The following is a 23,154-nucleotide window of genomic DNA, read 5'->3' as shown; positions in this document are numbered from 1 at the left end:
TCCATCAATCACTAAACACAAACGCACACTTTTTCTGCAGTGCTTTGCGTCACACCCTCCCATTGTGTTTATTAAAAGCAGCATAAGTAAGTTTCCTGAAGTCAAGGGATCTTCAAAGTGTATAAAACAAATACACACAAGCACCAAAATCTGTGTGTGTTCAGGGTTGCATTGGTTAATAGAAAAAGGTCAGTGTGTATCGTTCAATAAAGCTTATGCTACGAGTCAACAATTACACTTAGTCTTGTGTTAAAGCAAACTGTTTTGTTGCATTGTGTGTTTGTCTAGGTCAGTAAATGTGAGGTGAAACTAAGGATCAGTGTTGTTTTACATTGAGGTGTTTGTCAGTGTACACATTGATTTCTGTCAGTGAGCTATCAGTGTACATCTTTCTCTTTGACACACAGTCACAAACATGAAAGAGGCTCCAATATGTCAATATGTACATCTCTTGTGACATGTACATCATATAGCTGTCAGGCTATTTGAGATGAAATCAAGCATTACATTTTTAATGTCTTAATTTGCATAATTCATCAATGTAGCCTATATTATACATAAAATGTGTTATCACAATATATACCAAGACCTCTTATATTTTTTTAAGGATTAGTCCATTTTCTTAAAAAAAATCAAGATAATTTACTCACCACCATGTCATCCAAAATGTTGGTGTCTTTCTTTGTTCAGTCGGGAGGAAATTGTGTTTTTTGAGGGGGGCATTCCGGGATTTTTCTCATTTTAATGGACTTTAATGGACCCCAATACTTAACAGTTTAAAATTGCAGTTTCAACGCAGCTTCAAAGGACTCTAAACGATCCCAAACGAGACATAAGGGTCTTATCTAGTGAAACGATTATCATTTTTGGCAAGAAAAATAAAAAATATGCACTTTTAAACCACAACTTCTCCTCTTTCTCCGGCTGTGTGACGAGCCGCGTGACCTCACGTAATTACGTAATGCCGTGGAAAGGTCATGTGTTACATACAGTATATGAACGCATATTTGCGGACCATTTTAAACAATAAACTGACACAAAGACATCAATTAGTATCATTCCACATACAACAACGTTGAAACGGTCCTCTTTCTCCACACTTGTAAACACTGGGGCGTAGTTTCGATACGTCATCCATGACCCCTTGACGTGATGACGTATTGCGTGGGGTCGCGCTGGTGCGTCGCATGACCGGAGGGGGACGAGAAGTTGTGGTTTAAAAGTGCATATTTTTTATTTTTCTTGCCAAAAAATGACTATCGTTTCGCTAGATAAGACCCTTATGTCTCGTTTGGGATTGTTTAGAGTCTTTTGAAGCTGCGTTGAAACTGCAAATTTAAAGTGCATTAAAACTGTTAAGTGTTGGGGTAAACTTAAAGTACATTAAAATGAGAAAAATCCTATCCTAAACATAATTTCTTCTCGATTGAACAAAGAAAGACATCAACATTTTGGATGACATGGTGGTAAGTAAATTATCTGGATTTTTTTTAAGAAAATGGACTAATCCTTTAAACTCCTCCCCTCTTTCCACCTAGCTCTGTTGAGATATGAAACGCCAATCAAATCATGCTGGATACAATCAAGCCCCACCCTACATACAGTATGAAAATATGTCACTTTATGAAACTATAATGATTACATAGAAAGTTTCATATTGACTAACTAGTGCTGAATACACGTATGGGAATCCATGTTAAAACTTGTGATCGGTGATCAAAGCAAAAACAGGGCAACTGATCCTCTTGTAATTAGTGACTACACTGACATTCACTTTATTTCTCTTTCTCTCAGCACACACACTTTTTCTCTCTCATGGTTGGTTAGGTTAGATAGATCTCGACTGCCTGTGATTGTGTAAGTGATTGCTGTTCTGCCCGTTTAGTAATGTGTAATGGAGCAGCACTGGATGGATCAGTGAGCTCCAGGAGACGGGGGGCTCAATCCCACCTCAGTGCCCAGGAACAAGACACCCTGCTGGCACTCAGTCATACCGTCTCACAGCTCGAAGAATCTTTGAGTTTGTTGTTTAGGGTTAAGTTTGTTGATTCACGTGGTACGTGTTTCTGTACATTACAGTTTGTATACGGTCAATACACTATAGTATGTGAGATTAGAGTGCACCCCTATAGTATCTTGGCTCTAGATATTGGTTAATGAGCAAGTAATGTAAATCTTTATTAAAAATACTGTATGGAGCAAGCGGCACGGGTCGCTGAAACAAACTGAGAGTAAAATGTGCAGATCTCTGCTGTTTCTGAACGTAACGTGGGAGAGTTTCAGAGGTTGTTTTTTTTGTTGACTCATCTCTCTGCCTCTAGTAGGAGTATGTGAATGTGTGCGTGTGTGCCTGTGGCATCTCTTCACCTCTGTAAGTGTCAGGCTGTCTGAATGATCAGCTTTATGAGACCTGACCTTTAAATACAAGAATCTGAGCAGCCTCTCTCTCAGTCTTCCTGTGACCGTGTGTGACAGGATCTGCCTCCAGCGAGCTCTCTGTCCAGATGAATATGGACTTTGACAGGGCTGCTTTGTCTTTTTAAGTCATTAACAGTTTTATTGGCGCTGTGTGTATCCACGGACCGATCTCTCGTAGATCAAATACAATCGAATGCTGTTATTTGGGCTATTTTAGGTTGGGAGAGACCGCTTAACTGTCTCTCTCTCCCCCATTTAAGTGTCCTGTTAACAAGAATAGTCATCCTTTTTGCACACTTCACCTGTTCCCACAATTCAACAGCTGAGACTGCGGGCAGGCCTAATGTCGGTGTGGACCACAGACCGGTTTCATCCAGTTTAAGGTGTTGGTCTTGGGCGTCTCAGGGTGAGATATATGTGGGCATTAAAATGAGCAACAGAGAGGTACATTTATAGAGAGGGACTTGTGGTGCCAACTAGAAGTATGTGACAGATTTTTGCAGGACTGATTCAGAAACATATCGTAACTGAATGGGGTGGTTTCTTGGGCAGGGCTTATCCTACTTGCATATTTAAGATGCCTTAAATTAAAAACACCTTGTACTGATATATCTTTAAATATATCAGTGCCATTGTTTTGCCTCAAGATGCACACCAGTATTGTTTTGTTTGTATGTAAAAACTACTTAAATGTCCTAAAATAACTAAGGCATAGTCCTGGATTAATCTAAACCCACACCATACAGATTTTGAAAGAGATGCATTTACATTATGATGAAGTGAAAGGGAAACTGATCAAATCCAAATTTTCGCTTGCATTTTCACTTCGTGACTGACAGGTTAAGATTCGGTTTGTGTCCTGAGGCTGAACCAATAATTTAAGCAGTTTAGTCATCTCTAAATTTAGTTTATACAATAATTGGATTCAAATCAGTAGAGAAAGGAGTTTTATTTAAGCAATATCAAAGGCTGTGCCATATTGGGAATTTGTGTTGTTTAAAGGAAAACACCACAGTTTTTCAATATTTTACTATGTTCTTACCTCAACTTAGACGAATTAATACATACCTATCTTTTTTCGGTGCGTGCACTTAATCTTTGTAAAGCGCCTTGTGGATGTGTTGGCATTTGGCCTAGCCCCATTCATTCCTTAGGATCCGAACAGAGATGAATTTGGAAGCCACCTAACGCTTCCATGTTTTCCCTATTTAAAGACTGTTACATGAGTAGTTACACGACACGAGTAAGTATGGTAGCACAAAATAAAACATGGCGATTTTTTTCTCTTCCGTCATACAATATTTTTCATTTTTTATTTGCTTAAAAAATCCCCACGTTTTAATTTTGTGCCACCATACAGAGGCCCTGTCCCAAATGGCACACTTCGGACTTGTGGTCCTCCTCAGAGTCCACACTTCGATGACATCATGTAGTGCAGACTTTAGAGACCTTGATGCGATTCCACGTGGGTGCACCGGAGTCGTATTTTGGGACAGACTCGAGCGTCACGGCGGAAATAGGAAGAGAAGTTGCCCGTCAGTGTGAACTCCTCCCTTCCGTCGTCTGATTGGTCTGTTTGCTCTTTCGCAAGGACTTCTGGGTTGGTAAAGTGCGCGAAGCCTGCTGCAGTGCGGGCTTCGCCGAAGACCGCATCAAGGGGGTGCTGATGAGCACACTTCGAAGCGTAAAAATGATAAATGGGACACCCTAAGGACTTGTAGACTAAGCGAGCACGCGCAATTTAAGGCACGCGCAATTGTAACTACTCGTGTAACAGTCTTTAAATAGGGAAAACATGGAAGTGTTTGGTGGCTTCTAAATTCATCCCTGTTTGGATCCTAAGGAATGAATGGGGCTAGGCTAAATGCTAACACATTCACGACGCGCTGTACGGGGATTAAGTGTACGCATTGAAAATAGATTTATAGGTATATATTAAAACAAACTGTACTCCAGTCTAAACTATATTCACAATATAGCATGACATTGAGTGCCTTTTTTTAAAATTTATTAGTAAATTTATTAGACACAAAATTTAAGTAAGACAAAATGTTTTGGTGAAGTGTCATCTGACAATGCCAGCTGATGTTTTGGGAAATGTCCCGCGAGTAAAAATATATTCAGATGCTTTAAAAATGACTAATCATGTCTGAATCATTGTGCATGTCGGTTTAAATGTGTATATAAATAAATGAGCATTTGTATGAGTGTGTGGTTTGGGTGAGCTGGTCAGATGGACAGACTGTTCGATGTTTTGTCTAGACTTCAATGGCTCATTCACTTGCGTTTTATTGATCATTTCGTAGATTAAAACTTTTGGACAGTGTGTATGTGAAAGAGAAAGCAGACGCTATTATCTTCTTGGAAAAACCACAAAAGAGTAACGCTGTACCAAGAGGAAAATGTCATTGTTCAGAGGTTGCTCTATTATAGATCAGGAGAATTAATGGACTTCATAGATGTTTCCTTGTGGTTTCGTAAAATAATTTTTCACATATTTTACCTTTATGGTACACCACTGTTTTTATTCACATAAAAAACGCCTGGTTCTATAAAGCCCCTCCCTCAGATATACGAAATATGCTTAGATTGGTTACCTACCTCACATTCTGGGTAGTTGGATGTGCTCATTTTTCGTGTTCAGTTGCAGATTTTGCCTCTTATTAAATTTAATAATGTGCATAAATGTGACGCTCCTTACAATGTTTGAAAGATTCGGTCACATATGCATTGCGAACAGGAGTTAATTTAGAGGCTGTGAGTCTGAAGTGGGAGGAATTATGATAATTTCGGTCTTATCTACATCACCAATCCCGGAAGTAAACTGTTGCCTACAATCTGTGTGTTTGTTATAGTCCAAAAAAATAGATTTACGTTGTTTACTTTGGGGTTTGTACCTTTTGCATATCGTTAACATGTACTATTACACACTTACACACCAAAGAAAATTTAAAACATGAATCGGACAATAGGTGCTCTTTAAAATTATTAAAATAAATCTCTCATTGTAATCATCTAAATGACCTAGTTGAGCATGCTATTAAGGTCTGCTCTTAGCACTGCATACAGGTGTAAACAAGGTCGAAGACCATTAGTTTGTTTGCTTTAACCACATTTAAAGTGAACAGAAACTTGTCACGTATGTAGTATAAGCACTAATCCATCATGATACATGAAAAACAGTCAATGGTCATTCAACCATGAACCAAAACTTGGCATTTAAACATCATTGTGGTTTATAAAGAATGGATGCAATGAGAAATGAATGAAGATCTACTGCTAATATTAGTCACTTAGTCAAGATAGAAATAGAAATGAATAAACTTTTTAACGTTTAATCTGTTACAGTTATGTGTATGCACGAGAGAAATCCCCATTTCCTGTTGACACAGGTGTGTGGTCACGTCTGTGTATTCTCACACAACAGTTTGGGGCTTTATATTTTGTCAGTGTTCTTGTTGGTAGACTTACCATGATGATGGTGGGACTTTCCCACCCCAAACACAGTCTATTATTATGTATGTTAGAGCCTAAATTCAGCGTGCGTACCATGGATGGCAATGAATCTTGCTTTATCTGTTTATGAAGACAAGTGTGTAACAGACTTTCAGATAGAGGATGGCAGTTCTGATGGAGAGACGGGTGGGAGGTGAGAGAGAGCAAGAGAGAAAGGTAGTGAAACTGTACAAGGGTATGTGCAGGTTAGTGAGCCATATAAACAGGTACAGGACTGACTACCCAGCAGGCTCTGCGCAACAGATGTTTCCTCTATAACTACACAACGGTGAAGCACAACCACGCATGCAGTCACAAAGTCTAGGATTGCGCTGACACAAAACAGGCTCTGATAATGCATGAGTGTCGCAACATTCCACATATACTTTTACCAACAGGTAATGGACTCCCGTAACATTCACAAACACACTTCTAGTTTAATTTTCTTTCTTTTAATTTCAAATTTTACATGTAGCTCAATTGATGGTTGGTTAGCATCACAAAGGTAATGGGTTTGATTCCAATGACACACTAATTAATTGTGCTTTGGATTAAAGCATCTGTTAAGAGTCCATGGACATACGCGCACAAGGCTTTTATACTTTGAGAGAGTGTTATATGCCCGTGAATGGGGTTAGTCTCACCTCAAACGTAAACAGACTAAAGTAAGAGCTGACGCATCGGCAACACAGATGAGGCTGCGTGCTCTGTTATCATGGTGCAGGTACGTTAGCACTCTCTGACCTTATTTAGAAGAACCAAGCTGAGCTGAGCAAGATTAGCTCAAAATACACGCACGCATACTTTTATATGAAGGCCAAGCACATAGCATGCATAACTTCAACATACATACACATGCATCACACATATTCGTGGTACACATATTTCACATGATTATTTTTTCTCTTTTTTCTCCCTTTTTTATTTCAGTTACTTTGCCCCAATGAATTAAACAAGGCAACCTGCTGCGACTAGTTAACGTCTTAATATTTGCTTGATAATATTGCATGTCACTACTTGATCCGTACCGGAAACACAATTTGTACCGAGCATGTGCGAAATAATGTCACTTCCTGTCTGAAGTATGTTTAAACGGTTTACAGCAGTTTTTGGATATTTGCCCGATCCTTACAGGAAATAGCGTTTTACTAGTGAGCCTCATTATTTGCAACTGTGCCGGCCTTTCAACAAATGTAAATTGATAATATTGTTTGTTTAATGCCTATTTGTCAAGACACTAAAAATACACCTTTTGGTGGTTAGTTAAGGTGGTAGGGTTGGGAGGGTGGTTGTGGCAATCAAAGGGGCGGGGCATACACGTCATGATGAAAATGAAAATATTTTTATTTAAAACACTCAAATAAAACTTAATTTTGAAGAAACTATGACAGAAAATGAACACATAATAGATTATTAATGAATTAAGTGTTTTTAACAGATACCTCTAACGGAAATAGCTGCGTGATGAAGTGAAACTAAATGGTTAATAAACACAAACTGAAGCAGATTTGTAGAACGTCTGGCGAACGATAATAGATTGTAAGAATTGTAGAAGATTGTAAAAACTATTAATAACATTATCTTAAAGGAGTGAAACTACTGTAGCATGTAAATAATGCATATAAATAACATGAGCAAGAGTGCTCAACAACAGGCACGTGCAACCTAGCTAGCAGGTTGCTCAAACAAGAAAAATCACCAGCTAACTTACTTTAAACTTGCAAGAACTATAGACTTATACAACAGGCTTAAATAAACCCAAAACATAGTCCACTTACTAGTTATCTTCCAGACAGTGATGGACCACGTCTTTCTCTCATTTGGCCGTGTGGCGCGCGTGCCCGCTCGCGGTGTGAAGCGCGTCCGCGCTATTCTCTGAGATGCACTTGACAGCCTTTTGTGCAGCATTTTTTTTTTTTGACGACCTAGTTAAGGTGGTAGGGTTTCCCAGCTTAGGTGGGCCGCCTGAACTGCAAAACCCTGTAGCTTGTTTTTGTGATTTTGTTGTCTTAAGCAATGACTTAAAGGAAAACACCACAGTTTTTCAATATTTTACTATGTTCTTGCTTCAACTTGGACGATTTGATGCATACCTATCTTTTTTCAGTGCGTGCGCTTGATCTTTCTGCGGTGCGTCGTGGGTGTGTTGGCGTTTGGCCTGGCCCTATTCATTCCTTGGGATCCAAACAGGGATGATGTTATTGCATGCCGAGGTCGAAGTGCTGCAAACTAAGTGCTCTTTTGCCATACAATATAGTTCTTATTTTTTATCCACTTAAAAAATCCCCACATTTTAATTTTGTGCCACCATACTTACTCGTGTAACTACTCATGTAACAGTCTTTAAATAGGGAAAACATGGAAGTGTTTGGTGCCTTTTAAATTCAGCCCTGTTTGGATCCCAAGGAATGAATGGGGCCAGGCCAAATGCCAACACATCCACAACGTGCTGTACAAAGATCAATGGCACACATTGAAAAAAGATAGGTATGCATTAATTTGTTTAAGTTTCAGTAAGAACATAGTAAAATATTAAAAAACTGTGGTGTTTTCCTTTAAATAATAAATTAATAAATATGTTTTTTGTTAGGTTAATTGTGAAGTTAGATGCATTTAGCCGGACAAGTGTCACCACTGCCATCTATGGCACTAGTAGCATGTATAATGATTCCTAAAGGACACAAAGTGAAGGAAAGGCAAGAAAAGCATGTGTGCGTGAGGGGAATGAGACATACAATTGAAGAAAGCATGCACTTTTTTGAAGTTCAGTTTTTAAAGTTCAACACATTTCAAACATGCTCTGAGCCCTTGTGGTTGTCCTTGGTTTGTCCGATCTGTGCTGTGTCTTGTGACTAGTCTGATTTTGTGAACCGCCCCAATACAGACTCTGTATTTTCCACAACTACTTTCTCTTGCATCTATCTTACTATATGACATAAGAGATGCGCATTACATGGATGCTTATCAAACTGGGGCAGAAAGTTGTCCATCTGCTTCTGTTGCCTCGCTGACGTCTCTTTGGGAACAGGTTGCCCCCTACAGCACAGAGCCGACTGTGCAGACTTAAATTCAGCTGTATGATTGAAACCCACCCCTCCAGAGACAGAAAGATACGAGCCGAGGACCGTATGCAGAATCTAAGTTGTTATCTGGAGTGAATTTGCACACTTTCTATAGATACTCAGAGATGTGTGAGGTGACAGGCTTTTGTTTGATGTACTGAATCTGTCTTGTTGTGGTTTGTGTGTCTGCAGAAGAGAAAAGAATGCTGGGTGGGGATGTGGTTTCAAGTCTGTGACACTGTTTGTATGTGTGTTTGCCAGAGAAAAGAAAGTTGTTTCACATAATAAGCATTACAACATACATTATGGCCCATACGGGTTTTGCGTTGTTGTTGTTTTTTTCGGGCACATTTGCAGCTTGAGATAAGAGCAGATGTGTGTTTTTTGGGTGTATTATAGCTTTGGTTTATATATAGCTCACTTCTGGCACAGGGTGTGTCTTTGTTCCTCCAATGCTGCTTTGGTGCATTTACGTTATCATACACGCTCAGAACTATTACAATTATGTAGTTGCTACACTTATTACAAGTTTTAACATTGACTAGACATCCATCGGGATGATTTATCTCAGGTGGTTTAATGTAGTGGTTCTCAAACTTTTCAGCGTGCGGCCCCCCTCGTGTACGGTGCATTCCTTAACGGCCCCCCAAAGAAAACAGTTCTAAAATTTAACATTTTAATTAAACAGAACATACTCAAATTACACAAAGTAGTGCTGTTGGTAAGCAGCTTTATGTTTTTAGGTTTAATTACACAGAATTCATGATACATTAATGTAAAATGTCATAAAACTGGGAACCACTGGTTTAATGTATCTTAGATCAAACTGGGGTCTGGGGACCCCCATGAGGACTCCAGGAGGTTTTAGGGTGTCCCTAAAAAATTTCAGAGAAAAGACGTAAAGTAAAAAAAGTAAATAGTTTTTTTTAGGTTTCAAAATTAGATTAATCTCTCATTTCTTACTACACACATTCCAAAAGTGTTTATAACAGCAGTTGCTTTGTATCTTTCTAGTGTGTTTTTCTTATTTCAGACCCCTATGTCTCACTCACTGCGGTTTGTAAGGGGGTGTGCACACCAAAGCTTTTTTACGCGCCTCTGAAAATGCCAGGCAGATGCCGAATGCCAGCCTTTTTCAGCTGACTGCCAACTTCCTTCAGCTGAGCGTTTTGGTTGCTCTGATATTTCTGCTTTGTTTATCAGTTGTTGTACGATGCGCCGGTTGGTTGTTGTGATATTTGTCCCGCCCCTCCTCCACTGTGATTTGAGTGTCGTAAGAGAGCTCACATTGACGAGCTGAGCTTTTCACCCAAAGTTGAATCTCTTTCAACTCTCAGCACTAAGCACGCAGAAAAATGCCAGCTGCTGGCTGTTTTGAAAAACGCGCTTCCATTGGAAACAATTGAAAACATGCACCCGCCACAGGCGTAAAAGCTTTGGTGTGCACACCCCCTAAGCGCAAAAAAAACACAGAGTGCTGGGTTTCAGCGCAAAAAAAAATGCTTGCTGTTGGCTTTTTTTAAAAACGCGGCACTTTCATTGGAAACAATTGAAAACAAAAGTTGCCTTAAAAGCTTCGGTGTGCATGCCCCTAAGGCAGTGTTCATTGAAAAAAGCTGATATGAAACAATATTTATGTGAAAGTCGCTGCAGAACAAATACATTTTAATTAAAAATGTAGCATTTCTTTAAGTATACCCAATTATATTTGTTATACATAAAATTTTCATCATATTTGGGGTTCTTGGCATCATAGAGTTCAGAACCCTTTGCCTTAGATTGATGCTTACAAACATTGCTCATAATTTTGTGATATTTTGGGGTAAATGCCCAAGACGTACCACCACAATGCAAGTTGCTGGGAATTGCTTTACCGTTGCAAAGCATTTCTTTTCATGTGTGTGTGTTTTTGTGTATTGCCATGAAGTTCTGGTTGGTTGCTAGGATGTTGCTTCATGTCGGTTAGTTCAGCTGGTTGCTTTTGGACCAAATCAAAAGACAGCGCCCCCAAGTCTATTTCTGGTCCCTAGACAGACTTCTGTGGGATTTTTTCTATATGCTTTTAAATATAGAGTATCCAAAAATGGTATTGGTCAGACTGTGGTTTCTTAAAAAACCTACCAAGTGTAGTTTATTGTAAGCCAGGTGAAATCATAAGTCTGATTAGAAAGTAAAGTAAAAGCGCAGATCATTTGAGGTATCATTTATGTCTGTAGCAATAACAGCGCAGGACCGATCAGGAGTCACACCCTGAAATTTGGTTAACATCCCTTATCCTTGCATTAGCAATGCTAATAGTGATTCTTGACATAGCAAACCCCATTAATTAGTCTCTGCAGCTGAAACGCTACAGTGAAGGTAAGAAAGGCTGAGAAAGGGATCTGCAGTTTTGGAGAGAGACACTCAGGGAGAGTGTTATGATTGGACATTCCAGGCATAGCTTTTCTCACCAGGCCTGGAGGAGTGATATAGAAGCTCTCTCTCAATCCTAGATGAACAAACGAACAAAACTAAAAAACCCAACCATTCATTCTTACTGTAGCCGGCTTCTTAAACAAGCACCAATTTTCTCTCTTCAAAGACAACTTTGGAAAGAAACTTGTTCCTAAGCCCAAAAGACAACTGTACTTGCAATGGAAACCCAATTACAAGCCATTAAGTTTGGTTTTTTTTTGTGGAGAACACCCACTTTGTGTTTTTATATGTAAGTGTCCTGCAGGTATAGAGCCAATTTCTTTCCATACGAATGTGAAACACAGACCAGCGGTGCGGCAGGGCTCAAAGCTCACAACTCTGGGAGGTAAATGTAACTGTCAAGGTGGAGGGAACACTGTAATTTACTGCCCTTGTGCCCCTATTAGGTGATAAATCCCACGAACAGGATCCTGAGCAAGGTATAGGTAGGCCCCAGCGATTATTTTCGTAACCATAGGATACAGTGAGTAATACTGCTGAGACAACCCTGCTTTAGAAAAGACACATTCGGTAGGATTTAATGTATAGTTGGTTCTTTCAGCACGTGTGATTCTTACTGACTGATTCTGTCTACCTGGTCAAGAAAGCAAATAAATTAAAGGTCAGATGATTAACGTTTTCAAAACATTCAATGTTTACAGTTGCAGTGTAGTGAAATGCTTTAGCTTGATTTTTTTGAAATAGGCAATTATCAACCATTTACAGGGCAAGCATTAATCCAGGTGTGTCTGATTATTGTTGTTGTGACTACTGAGGTCAGGCACACCTGTATTAATCAGTTTGTCCAATAATGGCAGACAGGAAACAAGGAGCTGGCTGAAGTTCAGGAAGTAGTGCAGCTGGGCATAAAGCCTATTAACTGCATAAAGAAATCCATTATATGTAAAAAAAATAGTTAATGTTGTTAATAAAATAAATGCTGAATAGCAAAAACCACCTTTGAAGGTTGTCATGCTGTCTTATTATATTTGTTTTAGCTTAATTTGTGCCTCTCTTATTATGTTGGTCAGTTGAATGTTAATTAGATCCAAATCCAAAAATTATTTGATGCAGAAATAAACTAGCTAATAGACCAACTGTATAGTATTGTATACAAGTGTTTAATATCGGTTATTGGCCAGAAGTTGTCTGTTTAAATCGGTATCGGCCCAAAAAAATCCTATCAATGCATCCCTAGTAAAAAGTATTGTCACTTGCCCGATCGAGCCAGTGCTTCACCCTCAGTTATAAAATATATTTTCATCAATTTATATTATTAAACATCTTGGAAGCAGACATTTACTTGGGTAAAACACGACGAAAGAAACAATGCAATATTTTGCACAATTGCTGTCAGTTGACAGGTAAAGCAGAAAAGTTGGGATCCTTTTTTATTGGAACAAGTCTGTTGTATGTACAATTATTTTTGACTTTTGAATTATTAATTTTGTGACACTGACATTTTTTTTACTGGGGTCAGTGAAAATTTTGGCAGGGCAAGTTAAAACCTGAACCACTGGCCTGACTGAGCCAGTATAAAAAATTATTTGCGTTGAGCCCTGATTTAGATTTTAGTGTTAGGGCTAGTCCCACATAGCCAGACAGCAGAAGGTCTGGACTCCATTGCAGCAAGAGCCAAAGCAGCCAATCACAGTCGAGCTTTGTTTATAGTCGGTCTCTGTAAAGAAATCAACCAATCAGATGATGACTTCAGAAATCTACACACTGTAAAAAGTATAAGTTGGATTAATTTAACAATTTACTTAAATTGGTAACACCTGAAATTATTATATATTTTTTTAATTAAATGTAAAAAGCATTACCAATTAAAAGTAATATTTTTTTTATTGATGTTGACAAAACTTAAAGGTACAGTATGTATTTTTAGTGGCATCTAGTGGTGAGATTGCAAACTGCAACCAAGCTCAATTTCGAAACGCATAGAGAAGCTACGGTTGCTGCCACATACAGTAACAAACATGTCGTCGTTTGAGAACGTAGGGACGAAACGCGCTCTGTAGAATAGTTTGTCCATTTAGGGCTACTGTAGAAACATGAAGATTTCCATGTAAGATCTGCGTATGTAGATAAAAACAGCCCATTCTAAGGTAATAAAAACAATAAAGTTCGTTTTGTAAGGTCTTCATACACCACTGATAATATAGTTATGTAGATTATATTGCATTTCTGTCAAGAGATCCTTCTAAAATTACACATTGCACCTTTAAATATTTGAAGTGTTTACCTTGGTTAGGTTTGTGTTTGACGGTGACAAATATTCCTACCAACCTGTTAAAAATATTTTAGGGATAGTTAATTTGGGGTTTGGGTTAGGAACAGGGGGACAAGTCTTGTTTTACCAATCAACAAAGAATGTTAATCCACCAATCCAAACCTTTTTTTATTTTTTATTTATGTTGAATGATATCATGCCAGTTGCTTGTGGCTAAATATCCTCTACACGAAGATTTAGTATACAAGTAACGGATGACAATGTTCTCAGTGGCAAGGGCTTACGGAAAACCTGTAGCTCACCTTCTTAAATGACAAATCAATAACGTCTGCCTTAAAGTTTCATGTGTCTTATCTGAGCTGAAGTCTAGATGGGAGAAAGTTCAATCCATTATTTAAAGTGCACCTGTTTCATTACTAAAAAACAATGTTATTTTGTGTATTTGGTATAATACAGTGTGTTTATGGTTTAAAAAAATTCCACATACCGTACATACCGTAGCTCCAGATATACTGACTTCCTCAAACGCTTTGATTTTGTACAAAACTCATCGATTTGAAAAGCGCTGTGTCCCTGATTGGCCAGTCAATCTGTACGTGTGATTGGCCTAAATACCTCGGACGTCAGCCGGAAATGTGACGCTCCTTACCATGTATGAAAGATTTGCCCACAATGCAGTGTTAACAGGAGTTAACTTACAGGCTGTGAGTCCAAGCAGGGGGAATTATGATAATGACCGTCGTTTTCACGTCAACAGGCCCAGGAAGTAAACTGTTGCCTACAATCCGTGTGTTTGTTGTAGTCCAAGAAAGGATATTTAAATTGGAAACGATAACTTGCGTCAACTTTAGCATATTGTTAACATGTACTAATACACACTTACACACCAAAGGAAATGTAAAACCGTGAATCGAACCATAGTTGCTCTTTAAAAAGTCCATATTTGATGTACTAAACAAGTAGTTGAGCTTTGTCCAGGTGAGTCAAAATCTGTATTTGTCTGTGACAAGTTACATGATTAAAAGTTGTGGAGAATTTTTTTTTTTTTAGGTTTACAGTGAGCCTTGAGATTTGTCACTATAGTTCCATAGGCATTGGGGGCATCTCAAGCTCAATTTTACAACATGATATATTGCAACCTAATGGCAGGTAGGTGTAAGTGCAACTAAAAGCAATGAAATCCATGCCGAACATTTTCTTAAAGTACTAAACTTACGATTGTAAGTCTCACTGTTGTAGAGCTTGACATTACAGGACAGTCGGAGAGGTTTTATTTTGATCCCATTTAGTAGCTACAGATTTCTAGAGTACTGAAAACAGGCTTTATCACACAGGTACACATGAGCAGATTGGAGGTCATTTTTTGCTCAGTCAGCATATTACTATGGGTTGATTGTAAAATCCATAGATGAGGCAAATCTGGAAAGTGGTTGACCAATAGGAATGTAGACTCATTAAGCTAATGGTTTTAAATGCTGACTTGAGATATTCATGGTGATATGCATGGCCGGCACATTTTCAGATTGTGATTAATTCTTCAGATATTGGTATTAAAATTTAAACTGCAAAATATAAAACATTTAGCCATGTTTATGGAGCTTTATAAAATCTATATAAAAAAATTGAATAAAATGTTATTTATATTACCTAATTTTACAGCTAGACTAGTTTAAACTACTTTGTGTAGTCTAAAATATTTTTATCTGCCGGGAAATTTAAATTATTAGTGCAAATCTCTGTTTTTGTACGCTGACCTCTCTCCTTATAATGTTTTACGTAGCGTGTATTTCGTTTGTACAGTTTGTTCTACCCGTGCCGTTACGCAGTTTTAGATTACAGCACTGGCATAATGTGAGCAATACTTTTCTCTGTAAGGCGTTTGTTTAGTCACTTTCCTGTGTGTACCTCCCGAAGGCTGTAATGAAACCTCTCATGTGGAACGTGGAAACACGGCTCGTGGCTGTTTGTTATGGATCACTCACTCTGAGCTCACAAACTCACCACCGTCCCTTTACTTCTGTCTTTTGCTGACTATCCTCACCGCTTGCTTCCCTTGGCTGAACAGCCTGATGGGATTGATGCCGTACCGCCGCCTTCACAGGACACCGAATTGACTGTCACGGTGATCTGTACATCACTCGGATGGGTTTGACGGGACTTGTGGCTAGTGAGCGATGAGTCTATCTTTATGATTTTTCATTTTGGCGTAGACAGCATTTTTCAAGCTTGCTGCATATGAAGACCCGTTCAAAAATATTGTGCATGTAGAAACACTGCAGCACTTCGTTATGATCCATGATCTGAACACCAGAGATGAATTGAGATATGGAGAAAATGAAGATGTTTTTGTATGTGCATGCTCTCAACAGGTGTTAAATTAAAGCACAGGCCAGAGAAAGAAAAGAAGATTGAGTGAGAGTGTTGGTTAAAAACACAAAATCAGCTGAATGTAAATGTGCCAGATAAGGCCAGCAGAAGTGATATGGTGTGTGTGTGTGTGTGTATGGCCAACCCCTCTGCTGACTTTGCTCCTCTCACAGGAAAATTGATTTGGCCGGAGAGAGGTACTTAGATGAGTGGAAAAGAAGAATGACGGAGAACGAGTGCACATGAGAGAAATAAAGAGTAAGAGCGAGAGAGAGACAGAGGAGGGCTTTTTGGCACACCTTACGATCCCCTCCCTGCAAAAAAACTCATACACCTGCTTTACATTCATCAGCATTGCCATCTATTACGATGATAAACACTGCCTATTTCTTGCATAATGTCCATTTTAATAATATATCTCTTGGACAAATGTCATAGTTTATTGTGTCATAGCCTCATATACAAAAACAAGTCAGTCTCTTGATTCGGTGACACCGCACATGACACAATAACATTGAGGCCCATCATCCTCATTATTATTAAGTCGAGTCAAATTTAATTTAGGGCTGCTTAACGATTAGTCGCGACTAAAAGTTTGCAGAATTAAAGTTTTTGTTTACATAATATATCTGGGTGTACTGTGTCTAATAACTATTTGTAAATACACACACAAATATGCATGTATATATTTAAGAAATATTAGCATGTTTATATACATGTTTATATTTATATATAATTTATAAATAAAATATTTATTATAAAAAAATTCTTAAAATTATACATGCATGTGTGTGTATTTATATATACATAATTATTACACACACACAGTACACACATATACAGTATATTATGTAAACAAAAACTTTTATCCTGCAAACGATTAGTCGCGATTAGCCCTAATTTATTTGTATTATGTTTTTTACAGTGTTGCATACTTTACATGAAATACGAAAAAGATAACACAAAAAATGGGAAAATCATTTACTCTTTCTCCGCCATTGACAAGTTAACTCATCAATTAAGAGAAAACGCTTCCATGCCAATGACGAGTTTTTCCGGCAATTTGTATTTCTGCTATTATTCACCAGGTGGCGCTCTTACCAACTTATAAAACCCAAAAGTATTCCCTTAGGGGCAAACAGATCAAACTTCGTGTATGTTTTGACAATCGCTCTGAATCTGATCTTTATCAAAGTCCTTCAGCTTTTTTCTCAAAATTTGATATTTTTAGAAACCTACTGTACCCATATTTATAGGTGATAAAAGAGGTAATAAAAAGAGAACAAATGAAGGTAGGATGAAATGTTTTTGTTGTTGTTGTTTGAGAGCAGAGTCTGTTCTTTCGTTTGATATATTGTATGGTTATATATTTAAAGAAGAACATTTTGGGAAAATCATAAAAAAACTTTTTTTTAATGCTTGCAAATAGAGTTAAAGAAAAGAGTTAAAGAGCTCGGGCTTTTTCGCTGTGCTTTGATTGGATATAGAAAAGTAGATTGACAGTTGGAGAGGGCGTAGTTAACAGATGCTCCTGCCCAAGCCGTCTAGCTGACGTCATTAGAGAATGATCGCCACAAGAGGGCAGAAGTACATTTTCCGATTTTGATTTAAGTTTATGAGAGCACATAAATAAATGTAAAAAATATACAGATAAATTGTTTATAATAAACAACACAATATTCTTTTAAAATAAGAAATGTCAGTTTTGATTTTGGACTTATAAGTGTACCCCAGCAGCGCACACCAACTAATTGAAATAATGACGTCCGATTGTAGCGGGACCATTACAATAAAAGCTATATTGACAGAATTTACAAAACGTTTAATAAGCTAATATCAACAGTCTCCCAGTAAGCAAGCCAACAGAGTGATAGCAGCAAGAAACCAAAAAAAAAACTTTGTGAGACAGCAGGCTTAATTTTTATTTATCAAGGGTCAAACAGTCAACAAAGTGTGTATTGAAGGTCCTTACAGAGTTACTGGCCATACTGATTTTGCAAGTTGTAAAAATGTGATGGACATTGTTCCCTGTGGCTGGTTCAAAAAAGGGTCTCCCTTCTGTCTTTTAGCTGAATTTATAAATCTGGGCATTGATCCTCATCTTGATTTATGCACGTTCCATTAGTGTCCTTTTCTGCCAGTACTTACCCCCTAACGAATGAAAACTTGTTAGGTGAGCTTACCACTCTGTCATCCCCTGTTTTAATAGTATGTCAAATCACACTTAGTCTAGCATGCAAACTCTCTCTCTCTCTCTCTCTCTCTCTCTCTCTCTCTCTCACACACACACACACACACACACACACGCACACACATTACTAATTAGGGCCGTCTGGCCTGTTACAGAAAATCAATGGCGTTTTAGCTTTATCTCTCTCTTTCTCCATGCTGCAGAAAAGGAGGTCGCCCAGTCACTCCTCTTGGTCAAAAAAGTAAATAGGCATTTAAATGTTAAAGCTGAAGTGTGTAATTTTTTCTGTGTGTTAAGCCTAGTACACAGAGACAGCCAAATCGTGGATTGATTCCTCTGGTTCTCTCGAAAAATAATGCTCTTTTTTAAGTGTCCCATCTAGCCTGATGCATCAACACCATTTTTGACCCCTGACTGATGGATTTTTTTAGTAATTTAATTGGGTGACTATAGTTTTGCTGCATTGACTTTGCAGCTTTCAGAAAGGCTTGTACTTGTATCTATAACTGTACTGTAAATGACAGTACTTCACATTTATTCATTTAGCAGATGCTTTTATGCAAAGTGACTTACAAATGTGAGCAGTTAACATTTAACTTTGATTGTCAATTCACATGTTTAAGTTGCTCTGATTAAACAATCTCACTGTGGCCACATTGGACCATTTGGCCTTGAATGGCTTTAGCACAATGATTCTTCTGATTTATTGATTTAATCTTCAGTCATTCTTTGTCTTGTTTTATTCGCTCACTTAATAGACACAGGATCTGCTCCTATTATTTGGCATTTAATTGAATTACTCACTGAAGTGCCCTTCATTTCTCTGTCTCTTCAGTCGTCTCTGACACATCATCAGTCGGTTGCAGTTTTGATCTCGGCATATCCTTGCTCTTTTCTCGCTTTAATCTCTGACTGTTTTTTCGACCAATGTTTCTTCAAATCAGCTTGCTAGGCTCCGTATGTTAGCATTCTGTCTAAATGTTGTTGTTTTTTTTGTCTCTGTGCGCAGTGAGTAACTACAGTCATGTGCCAGAGGGCCAGTCGGACTCGGACGATGAAGATAAGCTTCAGATTGTGGAGGAGGAAGGAAGTCTCTTGGATGTGGCTGACTGTGACAGCGTGGCTCCAGACGACGACCATAACGGGATGGCCGACCAGGACGGCAGATGGGATGATGGTAAGCCCCGTCCCACTGTGATGTCATTGAACTGAAACATTGTGATGGTATATAAAATCCCTTTATAATTTCTTAGTATTGAGCACTAGCCTTGAATACTTTACCACACAGTGCGGCTCATGACTGCTAATCCGAGGGGCGCAAATTCAAAATATGTGTTCGGCGTGTCATGTGTGTTGCTCGTGTTTGCAAAATATGTGTTTGTTGCGTCATGTGAACCATGTGCATCATGTGTTTTGTCAAAATAAGTGCCTGCTGCACACGCGTCAAAACCGTTTATGATAAAAGAGACTCTCACGTTCACAAAATACACGCAAGACACTCCCTAACTGTGTGTTCACAGCAGATGCAAGTTTTGCGCAAGTAGATTACTTACAAAGTCTAATGCAAAGACGCGCTTAAAAGCGTCCTCACGTGGGGCAATGCGAATGACGCGATATGGGCAGCGTGTTTACCACGGAAACACATGCTATTCATCTCAAACGCGTCTTCGCCCAACTCGAACGAAAAATTTGCATGACACGTAGTTAATCCAGCGAGTAATGTGATGCCCCGCGTTTGGTGTGTATGTAGCATTACAGTAAACTCTGATTACGCATGAGATTATGTGAGTATCTTGCAAACGCGAGCGTCTATTTTATCATAAACCCTTTAGACGCGTTTGCAGCAGGCACTTATTTTGATAAAACACGTGATGCACACAGAATAACTCGATGCGCAGAACACATATTTTGAAATTATGAACCACACGCATGACGGGCTACATACGTGTTTTGACAACTTCACATCGGCCGCCACTGTTACCACACAATACAAATATTAAACCAAACAATATCAACTCAACTTTCATGAAGTTAAATCACTAAAAGTTGTCCGTCTACTGGAAAAAATTGTCCTTGACGGACTGCAATGTGTCACATGAGTCACTTTTTGTACTATTTTATGGAAAATCGCTTTATTGTTTCCTAATCTTTGTAAGTCGTTAGGATAATAGCGTCAGCTAATTCACTAAATGTAAATAGCATATTATTTTATTTTGTTTTTTAATATTGCATACAAATTCTTGTACAGTATTTTCTGAAAAGAGGCTGAAAAATAATATTTAAAGTCACTATACCATTGCAATAACAACAAATCTGGTGGTCTAAGTGACGTGGTGGGCTGAGATTTTTGCACAGCAGTGCAAAATTTAATTACAATGCGTTGTAATTTGCATCCTAATTCACACTTCCACGGTTGATGGTTTATTAAAGGAAAAATAACCTTCTTGTCTCTAAAATATTGATTGAGACATTAAAATCCAAACCATAATTTTCCCAAAAACCCAGTCGACGCCTTACAAGCACAGGTATTTCCTTAAGGAAATATGAGCGTAATAAAGGCTTTGATAGAGGGTGACAAGGATACAATACAGTTCCTTTGTTTGCAATGATAGCATTTCTGCAGTGTTCCCTGCTAATATGTATTGCCCGCAGTATGGGGTTGTTTATAGAGGAATAGGTGATCCCAACGTCTGTTGTGTGCGAGCTGCCAAGACGCTATTGTGCATTAAAGTTAGTGTTGCGGGACGCAGACATCATGGTAGGTAAAATACCACCGCTATAACCACAGCAACTGCTTGCACAGCAGCCCCTCGTCCTCTCAGTATTTTATTCGGTAGATTTTATACGCTGTGATTTCAAGTTCACAGAGCTCATTTTAATTTCTGCCAGCATTCATTCAGACCTCTCTCACTGATGCTCTGTCAGTCTGCCGAATTAAAGTTCAGAAGAAGAAAGTCATTGTTTTTGGCAGAGATCACTGAACATTAAACACTTCACAGCAACCCGAGTTAAGAGAGAGGGATTTCACACAAGCTCTCTCACGATCAAACCCTTCCATGGCACCTTCATCTCTTTGTAGTATTTTTTCCACCTGTTATTTTCTTGTTGTAAAGCTTTGAATGAATTATTGTGTCACTGAAGACTTTCCAGAATTTTTTTTGTGTTGAAACAAGCACCTGTTGCAATATCGAAAGATTTTCTCCTTCCAGTGATCCTCTTTGTCTTAGTCTGTTTTTCGGTCTCCATCGCCAAAGGCTTGCAGAGCGAAACCCAAAAATACGAGCCATTAGGAGCCGTGTCACATAGAGAGATTGGTCTGTCGAGATGTAATGCACATTGTTCTCCATTCACCGATGTCGCATTTGAGTTATATACACTTCTCTGACTATGCTACCCATCATTCATTGTGCTGCTCAGTGTTGTAAAGCAGTCACAAGATATAACGGTTCAGCAAAATCAGACTACCCCACACCCCTCATACAGTAATATTCCCTTTAACTTTTTTTTCTCTCTTTTTATCTTGGCAGACATCTCTAGTTTAGAGTACCTGACACTTTGTGGCTGATTCTCTGCGGTCTCGCCGTCTATATTTCTTGTACCTTAACCTCCGCATTTACTTTCCCTCCTTCTCCCTCGCCTGCCTGCTATTTTTCTGCATTTCATTCCTTCGCACACACTGTCAGTTCTCATATTCACCGAGGAGAAAATGCTTCCGTCTCAGTCCTTTACGGGGTAAATACCATGAACTAATACATGATTACCGAGGCACGGATGGTGATGCAGTGTATCCAATTCAATACAGTGGCATTTTATTTCCCTGTAATTTAACCAAATGTTTCTAGAACGGGCATTAGGAGCCGTTTATGTTATGTGGTGAGCATAGGCACCTTGGCATAATGGAACAAGCGACACGGTCTAAGGCTTACCTCATTTTTACTGACAGGGAGGATTACGTTGTGTATTTGAATCTTAAAAAGTGCATGAACACATGGTGATGAAGTAATTGGTCACAAAGGGAGGTGTAAGTGCTTGACACATAATGGAAATCCCACCAGAACTTCAATCAGGAAAAGTGTAGCTTTTGATTTCTGGGAAATGTAGTGCTGGTTGGTGAGCTAACTTGAGATTTACACAGTAAAGCCTGGAGTATAGAGGGTATGCACGTGACGTCACCTTCGGCGAAAGTCACTGCGGTTACGCCAACTGAGTGGCAAAAGACAGAGCGGCAGAATTTGTGTACGGTGTGAAATCAGGAAAAACATGGGGAAAACGCATCTAAATGGGAAAAAGCTGTTGTGCAATAGACTTTACTAACAGATTAACAAGAATTCGGAATTAACAAGAATTCGTTTTACAGACTGCCAAAAAACACAGAAAGGAGAAGTAAATTGATCGTTCATGCCAACATCCACTGACCACAAGTGGGTTGACAAGTTGCTAGGTGGACAATACTTAAGTGTTTTACTTTCTACTTAAAAGAATTTTCAAGTATTTGTATTTTATCCGTGTTTTTCTTTGGAAAACATACATTCCAAAGCATATTATCATAATTTTTACTCTATTAGATTTCATAAATACAAGTTTTTGTTTTACATTTAATATTAAGTACATTAACGTATTTTTACTCAAGTAAAAGTACACAATTTTAATGTAATAAGGTATTAAATAAATGTTAATATGCAATATTAAAGAATACACAGTATGATTCTATGCTTTGTAGAATGTAGTAAAGTAACATTTTTCCCAAAACAAACACCCTAATAAAGCACAGATGCTTGGAAAATGTAACTAATGTAACTAAGTATTGTCCACCTCTGCTATCAAGTCCAACTAAATTCAATTTAAGCTGATAAAAGTCAGTTTTACTGGCATTTTCGCAGCAGCCGCTCTGAAAACAAGCCATTTTGTTGAACCTTTGCCACTCAAGAGGGCGT

The 23,154-nt window shown here is 38.5% G+C and overlaps 1 protein-coding gene across 3 annotated transcripts in view; it reads left to right on the top strand.

Annotated features, from left to right (window-relative positions):
- zeb1b (zinc finger E-box binding homeobox 1b) overlaps positions 1-23,154 on the top strand; it is an 82,254-nt gene that overhangs the window by 42,783 nt on the left and 16,317 nt on the right. For all 3 annotated transcript variants that reach the window (XM_055175346.2, XM_055175347.2, XM_055175348.2), the window contains exon 2: positions 19,230-19,397. In XM_055175346.2, the coding sequence (XP_055031321.2) occupies positions 19,230-19,397 (168 nt within the window). The remainder of the gene's footprint in view (positions 1-19,229; positions 19,398-23,154) is intronic.

The sequence above is a fragment of the Misgurnus anguillicaudatus genome, chromosome 4 (genome assembly GCF_027580225.2).
Source record: "Misgurnus anguillicaudatus chromosome 4, ASM2758022v2, whole genome shotgun sequence".
Taxonomy (NCBI): Eukaryota; Metazoa; Chordata; class Actinopteri; order Cypriniformes; family Cobitidae; genus Misgurnus; species Misgurnus anguillicaudatus.
This window is presented reverse-complemented; position numbering and strand designations above follow the sequence as displayed.